The 19,720-nt window shown below is 27.4% G+C and overlaps 2 protein-coding genes across 4 annotated transcripts; both read right to left on the bottom strand.

The window, feature by feature from the left end:
* Positions 1 to 380: 380 nt before the first annotated feature.
* LOC145933680 (uncharacterized) lies at positions 381 to 3,172 on the bottom strand. Its single transcript, XM_083033649.1, has 8 exons — positions 2,986 to 3,172; positions 2,710 to 2,872; positions 2,474 to 2,622; positions 1,912 to 2,106; positions 1,537 to 1,620; positions 1,235 to 1,449; positions 995 to 1,154; positions 381 to 893 (listed from the first exon to the last, which is right to left on the bottom strand). Exons 1-8 carry the CDS (start codon positions 3,170 to 3,172, stop codon positions 778 to 780), a joined length of 1,269 nt encoding a protein of 422 aa, XP_082889775.1. The 3' UTR covers positions 381 to 777.
* A 32-nt stretch (positions 3,173 to 3,204) lies between these two features.
* LOC145933679 (uncharacterized) lies at positions 3,205 to 16,381 on the bottom strand. 3 transcript variants are annotated; one of them, XM_083033647.1, is made up of 13 exons: positions 16,258 to 16,381; positions 15,602 to 15,770; positions 14,117 to 14,274; positions 11,990 to 13,507; positions 11,587 to 11,905; positions 10,798 to 10,855; positions 9,544 to 9,664; positions 9,239 to 9,359; positions 8,934 to 9,054; positions 8,625 to 8,745; positions 8,322 to 8,442; positions 8,014 to 8,129; positions 5,323 to 7,831 (listed from the first exon to the last, which is right to left on the bottom strand). In XM_083033647.1, exons 3-5 carry the CDS (start codon positions 14,247 to 14,249, stop codon positions 11,679 to 11,681), a joined length of 1,878 nt encoding a protein of 625 aa, XP_082889773.1. In that variant the 5' UTR covers positions 14,250 to 14,274; positions 15,602 to 15,770; positions 16,258 to 16,381; the 3' UTR covers positions 5,323 to 7,831; positions 8,014 to 8,129; positions 8,322 to 8,442; positions 8,625 to 8,745; positions 8,934 to 9,054; positions 9,239 to 9,359; positions 9,544 to 9,664; positions 10,798 to 10,855; positions 11,587 to 11,678. The 3 variants fall into 3 exon arrangements, with proteins under 3 accessions (XP_082889772.1, XP_082889773.1, XP_082889774.1); XM_083033648.1 differs by having other exon boundaries at positions 5,325 to 7,831; positions 11,990 to 13,402; XM_083033646.1 differs by lacking the exons at positions 11,990 to 13,507; positions 14,117 to 14,274; positions 15,602 to 15,770; positions 16,258 to 16,381 and adding an exon at positions 3,205 to 5,305 and having other exon boundaries at positions 7,685 to 7,831; positions 11,587 to 11,665.
* Positions 16,382 to 19,720: the final 3,339 nt, after the last annotated feature.

Raw genomic sequence — 19,720 nt, 5'->3', positions numbered from 1 at the left:
AAGCAGTGGTATCAACGCAGAGTACTATTATTTCAAAGCCATAACTTTAAATATATGAAAAAGTACAATATATAAAACTATTCAATATATATTTTAAAAAGTAGTTAGACATACATGTATGACCACTAATAAAATAATTCGAAACGTTTTTGTAATATCGCACGCAAAACAAAATGTGTCTATTTCCTGTACACTTTCAGTCTCGGAAACATGTATATAAGCAGTGGTATCAACGCAGAGTACTAAAAAGTACAATATATTAAACTATATATTCAATATATATTTTAAAAAGTAGTTAAGAATTCAATAACCAATCTCATTGCTAAATCAAGCAATACGATTAATTGAATCATATTACGGTTACGGAAAGTAGTTACGGCTTCTATAAATCTACTTTAACTTGAACAATATTGCGTATCTTTATAATGAATAAATTTATATATATATATATATATATATATATATATATACTTGTACATACATTTTCTTTGGTATTGAATAAGACATTGTTTCAATCACATACATCACAGACTAATAATCATTAGATAGCTTATTTGTTAAAATTGAAATTCCTTAGTTATCCTTTTTACATATAGTTATGAAGAAGATACAAATGTTTTATCAAACCTATATGGAAACATCGAGAAAGACTAAAAGATCCATCCTATCAATCGAGAATCATTTTTGTAGTTGCGAGCATGAAACTATTATCTTTTCCAAAATGACTACATGTGCTGATTTGTTCACAAATAGGATTGTGAAAATACAGTTATTCCTTTATTCTATTCTGGAGTTTTCTCTGTTTTTCAATCGATCACTAGCGTGCTGCAACCACTTTTTTATGCAAGTATCAATATCGCTCCTAGGGACGCTTTTTATTTTAGAAATAGTTTCTGCAACATAATATCATCTTGTAAGTAAATATAAATATTATAAAAAGAAATTCTTAATATTAATATTTTGGAAAAACTGAAGAAGATATTATTTAACTTACCAACAATGTGTTGAGAAATTTGTGTATTTTTAAACTTTAGTGTGTTCCTTTGACCTGACCAAGAGTACTGTAGTGCTAATTCATCGGATATTAAAAAACGCAATGTGGCTCTAGTGAATTTGCCCGAGTCAGATCCTCCAATCATCTTTATCTCGCGAATCTGTTAAAATAAAAACAAATACATAATTATTATTTACAAAGCATTGGTATTCTAAAGAAAAGTATGATAAATAATCTTACGTATTTGTTTTGTACTTCTAAAGATTGGGCAAGAATTTGTTCAAATTGTTCGAATTCTAGTACTGTTTTTAAAGGAAAGTTCGGCAAAAGATTTTCCTCTTCATCTACCAGTTCAGACACTTCAGTGCGACGATCTTTCATTATATTAATAAGGTGATTTAACTTTGTATTCATGAGTTTGTAATATATTAGAAATCGCTCTTCGGTCAGTGGTCCTAAAAAAATTATTAAAATAATTTTCTATATATATAATTTGTTCTAAATTTTTTCGATCAATTATTCAGTCACAAATGATAACTTACTACACGTATGATTGCGTTCTTGAACTTCTTGATCTTGTATTGGGCGAACATTTGCGTCATTTATTTCTTCATCAACATTCGCGGCTATAAAAACGTCAATTTTTTATTTAAAAACCAAATCAGAAAGTAAATAACAATTTTTTAATTAGAAGCTTTACATTTCATATCTTTTAAATAAAATATAAAATAGAATTGACATTTCCGATTATCTTCTTTTATAACTTCAAAAAGTTTTACTATCGATATGTAGAATGATTAAAAACAACTATTTGCAATTTCAAAAAGCGAATAATGGGATAAATTATATAATAAACCGTAATGAAATACAAACACTAATAACGAATTAACGTGTCAAGATTTTTTAAGCAAACTTACATGTTACAGTTTCAATGCTGTGCTGTTTTGAAAATTTAGGATTTGGAGATCCTGATTTCGAAAGTCCAGGTTTTGGTCTACTATTTGAAAATTCAAATGTAGGTTTTGATGATTCTTGTACCTTTTCTATCCTTATTTTTTTATCAATACTTTGAACGTTTACAATTATTGGCATCTTTTCTGAACACATCGATGCTGAAATGATATTTAATCTAAGAGTATATGCTTACATTGTACCAAAAAAGAGTATAATGTAATGTAATATAATACAACATAACGTAATATAATATATGATACAATAAAAATAAAATGCAACATTTACTTTGTTTTTGCAAAGTAGTAGCAGCAGCTTTTTCACCACATTTATGTACACATGTTAAATCAAGCACGATTGAGCTTGAAAAAATGACCTTTGCATAATTAAACATGTGTATATAAATATACTGGAAAAACGCCAACATTTTGCAAAAACAAAGTAACTTTATATTAACTCATGCGACTTATGCAGGAATAACGTACAATTATATAACAATAAAAATATATTTCACGATATTGTAATTACCTGATACATTATTTGTCTCCATTATGTTTACTGCTTCCGATACGTCAGTGGTCGATTTATAATCTAATATTAATTCATCTTCATTTAAATTTAATTGATAACAGGATGGTGGTAGCATAAAAGTCGACTTACTTTTATTTTCGATTACTGCAAAATATATAATATTCGTATATATATATTTATACATCGGTGTATTTAAAAACAATTTTATTTTAATTTAACTTTTGACATTATCTTGTTCTTCTTCTGATGAGTCGCTGAGATATTTTGGCTTTTTTCTCTTTCGTGTAGTTTGAGTTTGACTTGTCTTAAGAGCACTTTCACACAAATCATCTGTGTCTTCATTTGTAGATACGTTAATGCAGTGTTCTTCTACTTGGTTAGCTAATTGAAGAGTTTCTGAAAAGTAAAAATTTTTATAATTGATTAGGTATAGTAATTTAATATTTGTATAGTAATTTAATAATTTTAATTTAATATTTTAAAAACACGTATAATTGAAAAAAACGTACCAAAAGGTCCTAAACGTTTATGGCATTTGTATGTAAGCCAATCATCATCTGGCTGTAGAAGATGCATCTTTTGTTTATTAAACTTTACATGCTTTGGAGGCCAAAAAACGTTGTTTGTTTCATAATCCATCCAATTTGCTGGTATGAGATTGCAAAAGTCGTTAAAAAATACTACAAAGTACTGCATCTGCAAAGTACGATTCCACAAAACCTCTTACATTAATCTTGTAAAAGAGGCATAGCATAAGTAATATTCTCAATTGTCATAAGAAGTCCTTTACGATTTATAGATTGTGCGGACCACACAAGTAAAGGTGATAAATCATCAACTTCACATATATACATATTACTTGATAGACATGGATAATGTGAAATGTCACGTTTCTTTTGATATTTTTTACCAAAAACAACAATGTGATTTTTTATAAATCCAATGTGCTTAATAATTACAATATTTCCATCAGTCATAAAACAACAGTTGTCTGGCTTTTTATTCGATAATTGAAACGTGCGGAATTGTATTTTTCGGTGTTCGTTGTGGCAGCCGTAAGGAAGTTTTGATACAATTGGACTTTTAAGTACAGGATACTTCAAAATCTTCATATTCTTTTTATTCTGCAGATACTGATCGTTGTGCTTTTCCTCTAGTCGTCGATGAATTTGTTGCAAGGTATTTGCATGTTTTCGTATCAATTGCTTCAACACTTGCATATGATTTTCAAAATCAAAAGTACTGTATGAATCCAATGGACCATATAACTTTACATCTTCATTTAAATGAATTAGATAATGAATGTTGCTTGTAACATACTGTTCTCCGTACAGCGTTTTAAATTGTTGTACAAAATAAACCAATAATTCTTTAGCATAAGCGTTGTTTTTGTAGCAATCTCGAGGATCGCACAATATCCGCATAGCGCAATTTAGACTATTGAAGTGAACTAAATATTCTTTAGGAAGAAAATGTTGTAAAATAATCGGTCCGAGATACAATAAGAAAAGACGAAATTCAGTGCCTTTCCATCGACATAACTCTTGTAAACCTCGAGGTTTTCTGTTGAAATCTTTAGGCACCCATTGTGCTGCAATAACAATTAAATCTGACAATTTTTGTACAGCCTGTAAACTAAACCTCGGATATCGATGATTATTTGACCAACTCATTAACAGAGATTTCATGACACCCAAATATACCACGTGTAGGGAATCAAGAGGAAATTGTCTAACCATATCAATAGGTAACAACTCAAATGGTGAAATTCCGTTATGGTGTTCTTCGTTTGCTCTACTTCTAAAAGTATCATCAGTTCGTAATGATGCTGATTCAGAAAGAAAAACCATTCGATCTCGAAATTCCCCTTCTTCGGTACATTTGTCGCAGCTAAAATAGCCATTGAACTGTTTGGTACATTTAACATAAGATCGTGCTGGACTGTCGCAAACTATGCATCGTAAGGTTACGTTGTACCATATTCCATCTATGACAATTCCTTCCTCTTGCAATTGTTTATATTCATTGATAAACGGTGTTAGGTACATGTCAACTGAAGATGGTTTTTTATTACCATAATACATCCCAATAATAAATGGCGTATTGAAAGAAGTGTGGACAAGCTTTCCTAAAATAGGCCATAAACATGTACCAGAAGATTTTGTTATGGGTAGACCATCAATATTTAAATCAAACATTAAATTTGTTTTGCTGATATAAGTTGAATCTTGTAGTTGCTTTTCGATTGATTTCTTTAATCCGTAATGCAGATATTGTCCAGGCGGGCAAGGACTGATAACGAAATCAGAAGTTCGAGGTGTTCCTAATAGAGTTCGAGAATCTTTCGGCAAATTATGGAATCCTGCTCTCTTAAGCAATTTTAAAAGAGAGTTTAAATGTACATGTTTCATTTCGCAATGTATTGCAAACGATTTCAATTCTTGAAGGAAATTTAAAGTATCATCTTGAATCAATTCAGGAACATCTTGAAGATTTTTTTCTGAATCAGTTTCATTGTATTTACTGTTTGACATAACACTTTGTATTAGACTTTCATTATCCATTTGAATGTTTTCAATATCAATCATGTTTTCTTTAAAGTTACAAGTCTCTTCAGATTTTTCATTCACTCTTATTTGAAAAATTTTTTTTCCTTCACGTTTCTCTTGCCTAATGCTGCAAATGGCACTTGCTGATTGTAATTCATCATTTGTAAACTGCGAAGATGAATCATGAAGATGACATAAATCTTTTTTCCATTGAGCAGCGAGTCGACGAAAAACTTGCCGTTTTGACAAATTGGAGTACCTTTTTTGATTCTGCATATTACTACAATCATATTTCAAATATAAGATAAATAATAGTTAATGAAGCTTAATAGCTTTCGGATTTCTTGGGCACTTTTTTTTACAAAAAATGAGTTAAAAGCAAAAACAATCAAAAGTAATCTGGTTTTATAAAAAACCAATTTGTAAAAAGTTTTATAAAAAACCAATTTGTAAAACCAAAAAAAGTAATTTGGTTTTATAAAAAAATATTTCTAATTTAATAATATTAAAGTATTATAAAGTAAGGCTCCCTACATATATTGGCAAATAACATTGAATATAGAAAGGCTATGAGAGCCAAACGTGAATGTAAGTGCGTGAAAATTGCAAAAATTTTACTTTTTCGCTGTCTTTATATACTTATGCACGAGGCACGAAAATTTTGCTTAGCTAAGACTTATTTGTCTCTTACTTGAGATATTAAGTTCCCCTTTTATTCCCCTGAAGTGATGTATGCGAGAAAAATATATCGGTCTGAAAAAGTCGACTGACAATGAATCAGGCACGAAAATTTTGCTTAGCAAAATTTGTGCATTTCGTGCCTTGTGCGCATAAGTATAAAGACAGCAAAAAATTAAATTTTCGCGATCTTCACGCACATACATCCACGTTCGGCTCTCATAGCCTTTCTATATTCAATGTTATTTCTAATTTATTTCCTCCTCGATTTCTGCAAAAAGTGATTCAGTGGAGCGTAGATTTATCAATACGTACAAACAGTGATGGGTAGGATACATTTAAAATGTATCTCGATACAGATACAGATACGTGTAAAAAATATATCTAGATACACAAATTAAAATGTATATAGATACAGATACTCAGATACATATCAGATACTTTTAAATTATATTTTATCATAATAATAGTAATCTACACAAAATGTTCTGTATAATTCTTTTATCTTTATTAATATTTTTGTTTATATTACGACTTTATTCGTTAATCTTAACAAGCGAAAAATGCCTCAAAGATATCGTCACTCAAACTATTTCGCCATGGTACTAAAATTTGATCAATGTTTAATAATCGCTCAACCGGTGTTGATAACTTGCAGGTTTGATCTTTTAAAAATTTAAAGAATTGGGCTATTCAAAAAAATATGTAAAAATGTATTTGAAAAAAGCAATTCAAATACCATGTTTTGTATCTAGATACAAATATAAATACTTCAATTCGAATATATCTCAGATACAGACTCAAATACATAAAATGTATTTAGATACTGTATCTAGATATATGTATCTATAGATACTACCCAACACTGCATACAAATAATTATATATAACCATAACAAAGATATACTATATGGCTCTTTTAAATTAAACAACTTTGAAAGATAAGATTCACTGTGAACTTAGGAATTAATATTTCAAATACGAGATTGTTCCTATATAAGTCTAAGTAATTGCTAAGCAAATTTCGTGCCTCGTGCACAGGTATGACAGCGAAAAATTAAATTTTTGCTGTCTTTGCGCACATACATTCGCGGTGGGCTCTCACAGCGAATCTTATCTTTCAAAGTTGTATATATAACCATATTGAAAGTTAATATAAAATGATTTTGAGACTTTGTGAAAAACTTAAGGCTTTCAAATAATATATTCATTTCGTTTTACTCGCAATTTTAATTTACAAAAAAGGAGAGACAAACGCGCTTTGATTATAAATTTTAGATCGCTCTTTGAAAAGTTAATCCTTTCTCAGATATTTTATATAAAACATTTTGTTATTTTCAATATAAAAATTTGGAATATCTCGTTAATTTATTTTTTGATCATGTTTCCTTGTTAATACTTTTAATATTTTTGATACATAAAATAATGGATAAAAACAATTCTTATGAGAAAAATACTGAGAAACATTATACAAAATAACGTTGCATTTTGTAATTTTAAAAATAGAGCAATATGCAAATTAGTTATAGAGAAAAAAGTGCAGAACTTGTAGTGAATAATGGGCCAATTGAGAGTCAGGTGCGGATCAAAGAAGTGCATTTTCGATAATGAGAATAAATCTCAAAAAGCAGATAATTTTGTACACCTTTTTCCGCGCCTGGTTCTCAATTGGTCTATTATTCATTATAAATTTTGCAAAGAATTCATTTCACTGACGGATTGTAAGAAAAAGATAACAATAAATTTATAATGAGGCAGAGATATGACAACATATATGATTTAGGGTCGATTGTTCCAACTTTTTGGTAAGCTAATTAATAGTTAAATCGTAAATGTCTACTTCATTTTTTTTCAAATAAACATAGACATGATTTAACAATTAGTTATAGTTTATCAAAAAGTTGGAACAACGAGCCTTTAATGTGTTGCCCACAATTTACATATTAAAGTTTTATAATAACGGAGGAATTAAGAAATCTTACCTTACTAGGCGTTCCTTTCCTCTCAGACAATAAATCGATGTATACAAGACGTGTATAGGAGATAGAAAAAAGCCAATATATCAAATATATCAAAAATTGCAAATAGTAACACAGTACGTATATTGATGCACACAGATAAGCAGATATCTATAACAGAAAAATATCCAAAAGTTTGTAATGAAGCAGACATATCGTAGAATATGTTTTATTAATATCTTACAAATGTGCAAATTAAAATCTCTTAATATCAATTAATTTTCATTACAAATATATATATAATTTCAATTGTATTTTTATTTTATTATACATATCTATATATATATAATTACCTTACTGTGTTGTCCTCATGTAGCAGATATGTATTATATATAAACACAAATGATCATTTCAAATATATTAAATAGTGACACACTACGTATTGATGCACATGGATAAGCATAGATATCTGCAACAGAAAAATATTCACAAGCTTTTAGTAATGCAGACATATATGACAAAATATATGATTGAATGTGCGTTTACCAATTGAAACTTTAATATCAATTATATTTTCATTACAAATATACATAACTTCAACTTTATAACAATGTTTTATTTTATTGTATATATATATATATATATATAAATATAAAATTACCTTACTGTGTTGTCCTCTTGTAGCAGATATGTATAATTATATATTGATTAACACAAATGAACATTTCAAGTATATTACAGAGTGACACACTACGTATTGATGCACATGGATAAGCAGATATCTGCAACAGAAAAATATTCACAAGCTTATAGTAATGCAGACATATATGACAAAACATATGATTGAATGTGCATTTAGCAATTGAAATTTTAATATGAATTATATTTTCATTACAAATAAATAGAACTTCAATTATAAGAATGTTTTATTTTATTTTATATATATATATAAATATAAAATTACCTTACTGTGTTGTCCTCTTGTAGCAGATATGTATAATTATATATTGATTAACACAAATGAACATTTCAAGTATATTACAGAGTGACACACTACGTATTGATGCACATGGATAAGCAGATATCTGCAACAGAAAAATATTCACAAGCTTGTAGTAATGCAGACATATATGACAAAACATATGATTGAATGTGCGTTTACCAATTGAAATTTTAATATCAATTATATTTTCATTACAAATATACATAACTTCAACTTTATAACAATGTTTTATTTTATTGTATATATATATATATATAAATATAAAATTACCTTACTGTGTTGTCCTCTTGTAGCAGATATGTATAATTATATATTGATTAACACAAATGAACATTTCAAGTATATTACAGAGTGACACACTACGTATTGATGCACATGGATAAGCAGATATCTGCAACAGAAAAATATTCACAAGCTTATAGTAATGCAGACATATATGACAAAACATATGATTGAATGTGCATTTACCAATTGAAATTTTAATATGAATTATATTTTCATTACAAATAAATAGAACTTCAATTATAAGAATGTTTTATTTTATTTTATATATATATATATAAATATAAAATTACCTTACTGTGTTGTCCTCTTGTAGCAGATATGTATAATTATATATTGATTAACACAAATGAACATTTCAAGTATATTACAGAGTGACACACTACGTATTGATGCACATGGATAAGCAGATATCTGCAACAGAAAAATATTCACAAGCTTATAGTAATGCAGACATATATGACAAAACATATGATTGAATGTGCATTTACCAATTGAAATTTTAATATAAATTATATTTTCATTACAAATAAATAAAACTTCAATTATAAGAATGTTTTATTTTATTTTATATATATATATATAAATATAAAATTACCTTACTGTGTTGTCCTCTTGTAGCAGATATGTATAATTATATATTGATTAACACAAATGAACATTTCAAGTATATTACAGAGTGACACACTACGTATTGATGCACATGGATAAGCAGATATCTGCAACAGAAAAATATTCAGAAGCTTTTAGTAATGCAGACATATATGACAAAACATATGATAGAATATTATTGTTATACATACATGAACATTGTAAAAAAAATTAATTTATTAAGCTAGTTTTCTATAACATACAATATTCAAAAAAATTACACTTCTATGCAGCAGTATAAAACGCATGTGTAAAATATATATAATTATCTCAACTGTCTGATTCGTATTAAGATACACAGTGCTACAATTTAACAAAATTTTAACAATATATTGCAGCATTATTCCCATACAGCACAAAAAATTGAAATAACGTTATTGTTGATACGTTGCAATGTTGAATATTGAAATATTAATATTTTTGCAACGTTGAATCTATGTTGCATCTTCTACATTGATTTATATTGGTACAACGTTGAATCTATGGCAGTATTCACAGTCGGTTCTTATATTTAAGATCATCTTAAGACCTCGTTCAACCAATCAAGAGATGCTATGCAGCTATTTGAATGGTTGAACGAGATCTTAAGACGATCTTAAATATAAGAACCGACTGTGAATACCGGCCATAGATTCAACGTTGTACCAATATAAAGGAATCAATGTAGAAGATGCAACATAGATTCAACGTTGTATCAATATAAAAGAATCAATGTAGAAGATGCAACATAGATTCAACGTTGCAAAAATATTAATTTTTCAATATTCAACATTGCAACGTATCAACAATAACGTTATTTCAATTTTTTGTGCTGTATGGGAATAATGCTGCAATATATTGTTAAAATTTTGTTAAATTGTAGCACCGTGTATCTACGCGAATCAAAGTGTTATTGAGATAATCATATATATTTTACACATGCGTTTTATACCGCTGCATAGAAGTGTATAGAAAACTATTAGCTTATTTTAATAACATTTTTTTAATAACATTTTTATTTTATAGGTAATGTTCGTATAATAATTATAAAAGATATTTTAGCTTAAATATTCGAATATAACCTCAAACTTAAAAATACATCGATTTTATGAAAAATACACTAATATGAACGAAAATATATATTACAAAATACACACAATTATTTTTTTGACTTTTTGTATGTAAGATTTTATGTAATTAAATATTAAAAAGAAGAGATTACCTGGATTTTAGCTGCGGTTCTCTGGCTTATACCATTCGTCATCTCGCAACATACGCAGCTTGAAAGGAATCAAAGATGGCTACTTAACCATTAATAACAGAGACTATATGAGCGGGAAAATTAATAAGCACACGAAAAATCAATTTTTATTTTTTCATTAATATATATATATTATTGAGTTTTGAGATTTAACATAAATATATATATAAAATATATAACTGCGATTTTAATTGATTTTAATATATTTGTCTTTTTATGCTTTACAAAAAGATATCAAAAATGACGAAGAGATATTTTTTGTTTCTTTCTTTATTAAAGTCAAAAGATATCTTATAAAACATTGTTTCGCTTTGTCAGGAAGATTAATTTAAAAAAGTTCAGTGTTACGTGCTCTCCAGGAATTCATTTCGATTAAATTATGTGAATTCATAACGAATGTGAATTTTGAATACTTTTTAAACTAATTTCGACTAAATTATGTGAATTCATAACGAATTTGAATTTTAAATTCTTTTTAAACTCATTTTGACTAAATTATGTGAATTCATAACGAATTTGAATATTGAATTCTTTTTGAACTCATTTCGAACAGATTACGTGAATTCTTAAAGAATTAGGAAAAGTGTATCCTTTTCGAATTCAAAAAGATCACTTGTGCTATCTGGGATATGTATAAATTTATAATATGAATCTTTAAGTTTGTATATATAAGCTATATAAAATATGACGTAATTATTTTATATATTTGCTATTTATACTACTTTATAAATATTAATTTATTTTACTTACATGTCTTTACATCTGTAAACGTAATATCTGACTAGTAAATGACTAGTGACACTAGAGGACTTAATCTGAACTGTCATAATATTACACACTTTTTATAATTCTTCGCAAATCTCATGGTTTGATTTTCTTTGGTTGTGTAGCCAGGATCTTATTTGTGGTGCTGTACGATTTTGTAAACTTTTGTTACTTTTAATCGCTGCCAATATTTTTTGCGTTGAAGGCAGATGGGATGTATTGACGTATTTTCCAAATAATTTCATTACTATTTCTCGTTCCTCATTGCTCCAACGTCGCCGTTTTGTCTTTCCATATGGAGATGCTGAAAATATATATATTTATATAAATATTTATTATTTCAAATACAGCATTATATTTTACATAAAACATCTGTCATTAAACTTACTACTACGTTTACGTTTGACTGCAATAATATTGTCATCGTAACTTGATTCTGAGTCAGTGGCATATGGTTCAGAGGATTTCATTGTATATAAATCATTCGGATTTAAATCAGATTTCTCATTACATAGAGTATTTTCTTTGTCGCTATTTTCATTTTCTTCCTCTTTATCAGTATCACTCTCTTCGTCTTCATTTGCATTAGGATCTTCTTGTACTTTCTCTAACAACTGGGACATCCGTAAAATATCTCTACTAATTATTGGTTGTCTGTAGTACTCTTTGTGAATATTTTGGGCATGTCCCATATAATTAGCAAGATCTTCTACTTCATCACCTTGCAAATTCAGTAAAATACATTTAGTTGCAATGTGTTTGCGTAACTTTGTACCACGTAAACTAGTGGGTATCTTTGCATCGCATTGATGAGAGAATTCCCGTAATAACTGACAGGCTCTAAGAAATTTAAATCTATTTATGCTCTTCCCGGGTAGCGCAAATAGATAAGGATTTTTAGGATGTATCTTGGCAAATCTTCGATGTTCTATGAGAAGTAATATGCACTGTGTCAAATCAAAATCAAGAAGAACGGGTACATCTCTATTTTTCTTTCCTCGTGTCACAAAACGTACATACTTTTTTGCAATCTGTTTATTATTGTTTGATAAAGAATTAAATAATTCATTATTTGTTTTCTCATTGATTGCTTGGCGATTATTAAACTCTTCCATTAATATGCGTTCAGTTTCACCTGCACGACGTCGATTAAAGACTAAAACTGCAGTTAATGTTGCTTTTGCTAAGGTGAGCCATTCATTATACGAAAACTTTTTTTTCAATTTCTCATAACTTGATAGTCTTAGTTTTTTAATATAATTGTATAACTTTGAGATATCTTCTGTTGTTGGAAGAACAATTTTTTTTTGTCGCTTTTGTTTAGATTGTGTTTCCAAGGCAGTACGAGCAACACTCGCGGGATATTCCTCTATAAATAATTTTAAAAAATCTTCCACAATTTCCTTTTTAGAGTTATCACATTTTTTTATATACTCAGTAATTAAAGTTTTTCCAACTTGCTTCAATAATGTTCCGAGATTAGTCGCATTGGATGGAGTTTTATACCAATTTGTTTGCGTATCAAAGCTTGCAACTTTATTTATTGCTTTTATGATATCATCATAATACTTTGGACTATATAATGAAGCAAAATCGTCAATATTGGGATTTATTGCTTTAAGTGCAGATAGGAAACGACGAGTGGTAAGTTGATCTTTAGAAGATTGAGATTTCTCATTATTGACCTGTTTTTCATTAAGATGTAAATGAGTATTTATCAAGCACTTGTGTTTTGTACTTATTTTTGATATATCTGATATTTCTTTAAAGCTTTCATCATTGGATGTTACTATCTGAGGAACTGTTATGGACAAATTATTATTAACATCCTCGATACGACGAATTAGTACTCGAGGTCTACCATCATTCAAATTCTTCTGTACAGTTTTCAAAAGTTTAGCATCATCTATACAATAAAATATAATTTGACAAAAATTGTTTTAAAAACTTGATAAAAAGAATAATGTAAAAAAAGTGATTTTTATTTTCTAAGAGAAAAACTAAAATTTAAAAAATATATTAATTATAGCAGAAAAAAATGACTATTGGCTCAAAAAATAGGGAAAAAAACTATTAATAGATCTGAAACAGCAATATTTCTACAGAATTGCAGTATTAATTCGATAATTAACGCTTTTGCAAAAAATGATTAAATATAAGTTTTTTAAAATTTATTTTAAAACGTTTCAGCATATAAAAAAATTATTTCATTAAGCAAATTAATTTCTTATGTACATATATGTTAGAATTTTGAGAAAATAATTTATTTTTTACGATTTTAATAGAAGTTGTATCTATTTTAGTAATATAAAATCAGAAAATATTTTACAAATTTTCTATTATTAAAAAAGTTTTAAAAGATTTTTTCTGTTCCTCTTAAAAACGCAAAAATCAATCTTTTTTTAACGTTGTTCTTTTTTTGTCTCTTATATCAACTAAATTTTTAAAAAATTTTTTAGAAATCAGACTACAAAGTTAATGATGTAAGAATAATAAATTATAATAAATTACTTACTGTTGCAAGCTATTAAAAGTTTCTCATTTTTTGATTTATTGCGCAACCTGGAACGCTTCCGTTTATTTTTATTATTAATTAATTGTTTTTGTATTACAATGTATTTTTCTGATTGCTTTATTAACGAGTACATTTTTCCAATTTTCTGCACACTCAATCTGTAATTAAAAAAATAAACATTGGCTAAAATAAATTATAAAATAAAATATATACACTTGTGTATAATATGTAATAAAATAATTAACAAACTAACATCTGCGTATGGCTCTTAGAGCCTAATATTAAATTCAAATTTATTTAAAAAGGATAGACATAACAGCATTACTTCTGATTCGGTGAGTTATTTCAAGGTCAACTTTATTTTTTTAAATAGAAACACTACAATTTTTTTTTATATAAATCGATTCCTTGTAATGTTTGGCATAAAAAATTGTAAGAGTAAAATAATAAAAAATGAGTAGTTTGCGAGATATTTTGTATTTTAATGTGACATGTTATATACAAACTATGAAATATATCGTAGAATATTCATTTTTCAATGATCTTACCTCAATACCTTTATGCACAATATAATAAAAAGAATCAATTGGTGTCAAAGAAAATACATAGTTGTTTTTAAGTAAAAGTATTTATTTATTATTACACAAATTCAATCCTTTGATAGTATATAGCTTTAAGACTTTAATTACTAACATGCTTTTTTGCACTGTGATAAGTATTTGTTTTAATTTTCAATAAATCGAAAAAAAAGGAAATATTTTATATTTTGTATTTACGTTTAATAAATTGAAAAATAAATAACATTTTATTACTAAGGAAAATAATGATAAAACACTTAAAGATTGATTGAATTATATGTATTCCTTCTTCTATGGATATTTGTATCGATTGTACAAACTATGATATTTATATATAGATTCCAAATAGAAATCTCATATTCACTAGTCATGTACCAGTCAATTGGATGTCTTATTTACACTATATACATTTACAGATAAAATATAACATCCCATAAAATACAAAGTTTTTATAGTTAAAATAGTTAAAATAACACAAACATTTGAAGTTTTATTCTATATATGTAGAATACATATATGATGTCTCATATATGGAATGCGTAAAAGCATATGTATGTGCACAGATTGATGCTACGATATAAAGCTTTCAACTTTACGATTCAATTATTTAAATTAAAAGACTTTTTATTTAGTAAATATATAAGTAAATATATACAATATATATAGTTATTTTTACAAATTCAATTCTTTGATAGTATATAGCTTTAAGATCTTAATGATTAGTAATATAGTTTTTTGCACTGAAAAACATATTTATCTTAATTTTCAACAAATCGATAAAAAGAAAATTTTTGATATTTTGTATTTACATTTAATAAATTGAAAATAAATTTAATATATATATGACTTAAAAGAAATTGAAGAATAATATTTTATTATCAAAGAAAATAAGCTAAAACATACATACTTAAGGATTGATCGTAGTGCTTATTTTTTCTTCTTTGATGGTACAAAGTACCTTGATATTCATATATAAATTCCAAGTAGAAATCTTACATCCGCTAATGATGTACCTGATATTCATATCTCTTGTTATTTACACTATTTACATTTTATTATAGATGAAATATAACAACCTATAATACAACAAGTTTTTATAGTTAAAATAACATAAACATATGAAGTTTTGTTCTATATGTAGAATACACACATGTTATATGTGCTGGATGCGCAAAAGATTAAAAGAATATATAAAGAGTATGTGCAGTGTTTGTATTTAATTTTAAAATATGTATCTTAAAGTTAATAATAAATTGAAGATATATGTATATAACAATTAAAAGAAAGGAAAACAAATATTTTAATTGAGATACAATAAAGGAACAAGAATAATTATACAAAATATGAATTTTAAAAAATAATGATAAACCATATTAAATATGATAAACATTCAGTAATTATAGAAAGTTAAGGATCAAGCGATTGATATACTTTTTCTTTTTTAAAAACTGTATTCACTAAAATATGTTTTATCGCACTCTCTTTTAGGTTAGTTTGTTAAAATCTAAAGGGGCATCAGAGTTATATGTCAAAAAATCTTTGATAAAATATGTTATAATTTACCATTCGCTATTTTCAGATATGAATATATACTGTTTGCGACATGTTTGCACAATAATAAAATTATATTATAATACACTTCTTTCATTATTCGCTGTTTGGCCACAATTGCTACGCTTTGGCTGCGTTATTCACTGTCAGTACTGAAAATCTACAGTGTACGTGACGTTAACTATAGAATTTCTGTACTGGCAGTGAATATCGGAACGCAGCCTTTATGTCTTCTTCACAACAGAATACTAACGTTGCGACAAAAAGCAATGAATAGCCAATCAGCTTACATATGCAAAATGAAAATTTGTCTTGTGGTCTCGATAATAACAATAATTTGGCGCCATACAAATTACTCGTGTTATTATATCAAAAATTTGATTAATTGTATAATTATAAGTATAAATATAATAAAATAAGCAACACGTAACTCGAACATTAATCATTTTACAACGAAATTAATAATAATATGATGTAAATGCGCATTATACCAACGTTCCCGTAAATAACAAAAATTTAGCGCCATAAAGCTTGCTCGTGTTATTTCGTAAAAATTAAATATTAGTATTTAATTATTTAACAAAATCATGTCTTATGCCGGCTCTAAACATACGCATGTTTAATATGGTGTGTAAGGCATTATACCAATGGTCCTGCTATAATAACAAAAATTTGTCGATTTTAAAATATATGCATTATTTGTAAAATAACTCAAAATCAATAATCTCATTAATACGTTTACCAACTATTGTACTATTTGACTGATATGTTAAAATATGGAATAGTATTAAATTTTACGAAATAACGCAAGCAAGCCTTATGGCGGCAAATTTTTGTTATTGGCGGGACCGATGGTATAATGCTTAATGCGTATATTTAGCACAGGCATAAGATATCAGTTTTATTAAATAATTAGGTACCAATATTTGAATAGTATACTAAAATGCTGGAATAAAGAAAATTTTTACGAAATAGTGCGAATGCGCTTTATGGCGCCAAATTTTTGTTATTGACGGGACCGTTGGTATAATGCGTAATGCGAATATTTAGGACTGGCATAAGATATCGATTTTATTAAATAAGTAAGTAATAATATTGGAATAGTATGCTAAAATGCTGGAATAAAGAAAATTTTTACGAAATAGTGCGAATGAGCTTTATGGCGCCAAGTTTTTGTTATTGGCGGAACCGATGGTATATTGCTTAATGCGTATATTTAGCACTGGCATAAGATATCGATTTTAATAAATAATTAAGTACTAATATTTGAATAGTATGCTAAAATGCTGGAATAAAGAAAATTTTTACGAAATAGTGCGAATAAGCTTTATGGCGCCAAATTTTTGTTATTGGCGGGACCGTTGGTATAATGTGTAATACGTATATTTAGCATTGATATAAAATATCAATTTTAGAAAATAATTACGTACTAATATTTGAATAATATGCTAAAATGCTGGAATAGTGAAAATTTTTACGAAATAGTGCGAATGAGCTTCATGGCGCCAAATTTTTGTTATTAGCGGGACCGTTGGTATAATGCACAATGCGTATATTTAGCACTGGGATAAGATATAGATTTTATTAAATAATTAAGTACTAATATTTGAATAGTATGCTAAAATGCTGGAATAGTTAAAATTTTTACGAAATAGTGCGAATAATCTTTATGGCGCCAAATTTTTGTTATTGGCGGGATCGTTGATATAATGCGTAATGCGTATATTTAGCACTGGCATAAAATATCGATTTTATTAATTAATTAGGTACCCATATTTGAATAGTATGCTAAAATATAGAATAGTCAATTTTTACGAAATAGTGCGAATGAGCTTTATGTCGCCAAATTTTTGTTATTGGCGGTACCGTTGGTATAATGCGTAATGTGTATATTTAGCACTGGCACAAGATATCGATTTTAATAAATAATTAAGTACTAATATTTAAATAGTATGCTAAAATGCTGCAATAGTTAAAATTTTCACGAAATAGCGCGAATGAGCTGTATGGCGCCAAATTTTTGTTATTGGCGGGACCGATGGTATAATGCGTATATTTGCACCATATTAAGTGTGCGTATATTTAGCACTAATATAAGATATTGATTTTATTAAATAATTATGTACTAATATTTTAATAGTATGCTAAAATGCTGCAATAGTTAAAATTTTTACGAAATAGTGCGAATAAGCTTTATGGCGCCAAATTTTTGTTATTGGCGGGACCGTTGGTATAATGTGTAATACGTATATTTAGCATTGATATAAAATATCAATTTTAGAAAATAATTACGTACTAATTTTGAAAAATATGCTAAAATGCTGGAATAGTGAAAATTTTTACGAAATAGTGCGAATAATCTTTATGGCGCCAAATTTTTGTTATTGGCGGGATCGTTGATATAATGCGTAATGCGTATATTTAGCACTGGCATAAAATATCGATTTTATTAATTAATTAGGTACCAATATTTGAATAGTATGCTAAAATATAGAATAGTCAATTTTTACGAAATAGTGCGAATGAGCTTTATGTCGCCAAATTTTTGTTATTGGCGGTACCGTTGGTATAATGCGTAATGTGTATATTTAGCACTGGCACAAGATATCGATTTTAATAAATAATTAAGTACTAATATTTAAATAGTATGCTAAAATGCTGCAATAGTTAAAATTTTCACGAAATAGCGCGAATGAGCTGTATGGCGCCAAATTTTTGTTATTGGCGGGACCGATGGTATAATGCGTATATTTGCACCATATTAAGTGTGCGTATATTTAGCACTAATATAAGATATTGATTTTATTAAATAATTATGTACTAATATTTTAATAGTATGCTAAAATGCTGCAATAGTTAAAATTTTTACGAAATAGTGCGAATAAGCTTTATGGCGCCAAATTTTTGTTATTGGCGGGACCGTTGGTATAATGTGTAATACGTATATTTAGCATTGATATAAAATATCAATTTTAGAAAATAATTACGTACTAATTTTGAAAAATATGCTAAAATGCTGGAATAGTGAAAATTTTTACGAAATAGTGCGAATAATCTTTATGGCGCCAAATTTTTGTTATTGGCGGGATCGTTGATATAATGCGTAATGCGTATATTTAGCACTGGCATAAAATATCGATTTTATTAATTAATTAGGTACCAATATTTGAATAGTATGCTAAAATATAGAATAGTCAATTTTTACGAAATAGTGCGAATGAGCTGTATGGCACCAAATTTTTGTTATTGGCGGGACCGATGGTATAATGCGTATATTTACACCATATTAAGTGTGCGTATATTTAGCACTAACATAAGATATTGATTTTATTAAATAATTATGTACTAATATTTTAATAGTATGCTAAAATGCTGGAATAGTGGAAATTTTTATGAAATAGTGCGAATGAGCTTTATGGCGCCAAATTTTTGATGTGGTACCGAATTTGTTCATATTATCTCACACTAATAAGAA

The sequence above is a fragment of the Prenolepis imparis genome, unplaced genomic scaffold (assembly GCF_030444845.1).
Source record: "Prenolepis imparis isolate NDT839.2.m4 unplaced genomic scaffold, iyPreImpa1.0 SCAF_3, whole genome shotgun sequence".
In the NCBI taxonomy this organism is placed as follows: Eukaryota; Metazoa; Arthropoda; class Insecta; order Hymenoptera; family Formicidae; genus Prenolepis; species Prenolepis imparis.
This window is presented reverse-complemented; position numbering and strand designations above follow the sequence as displayed.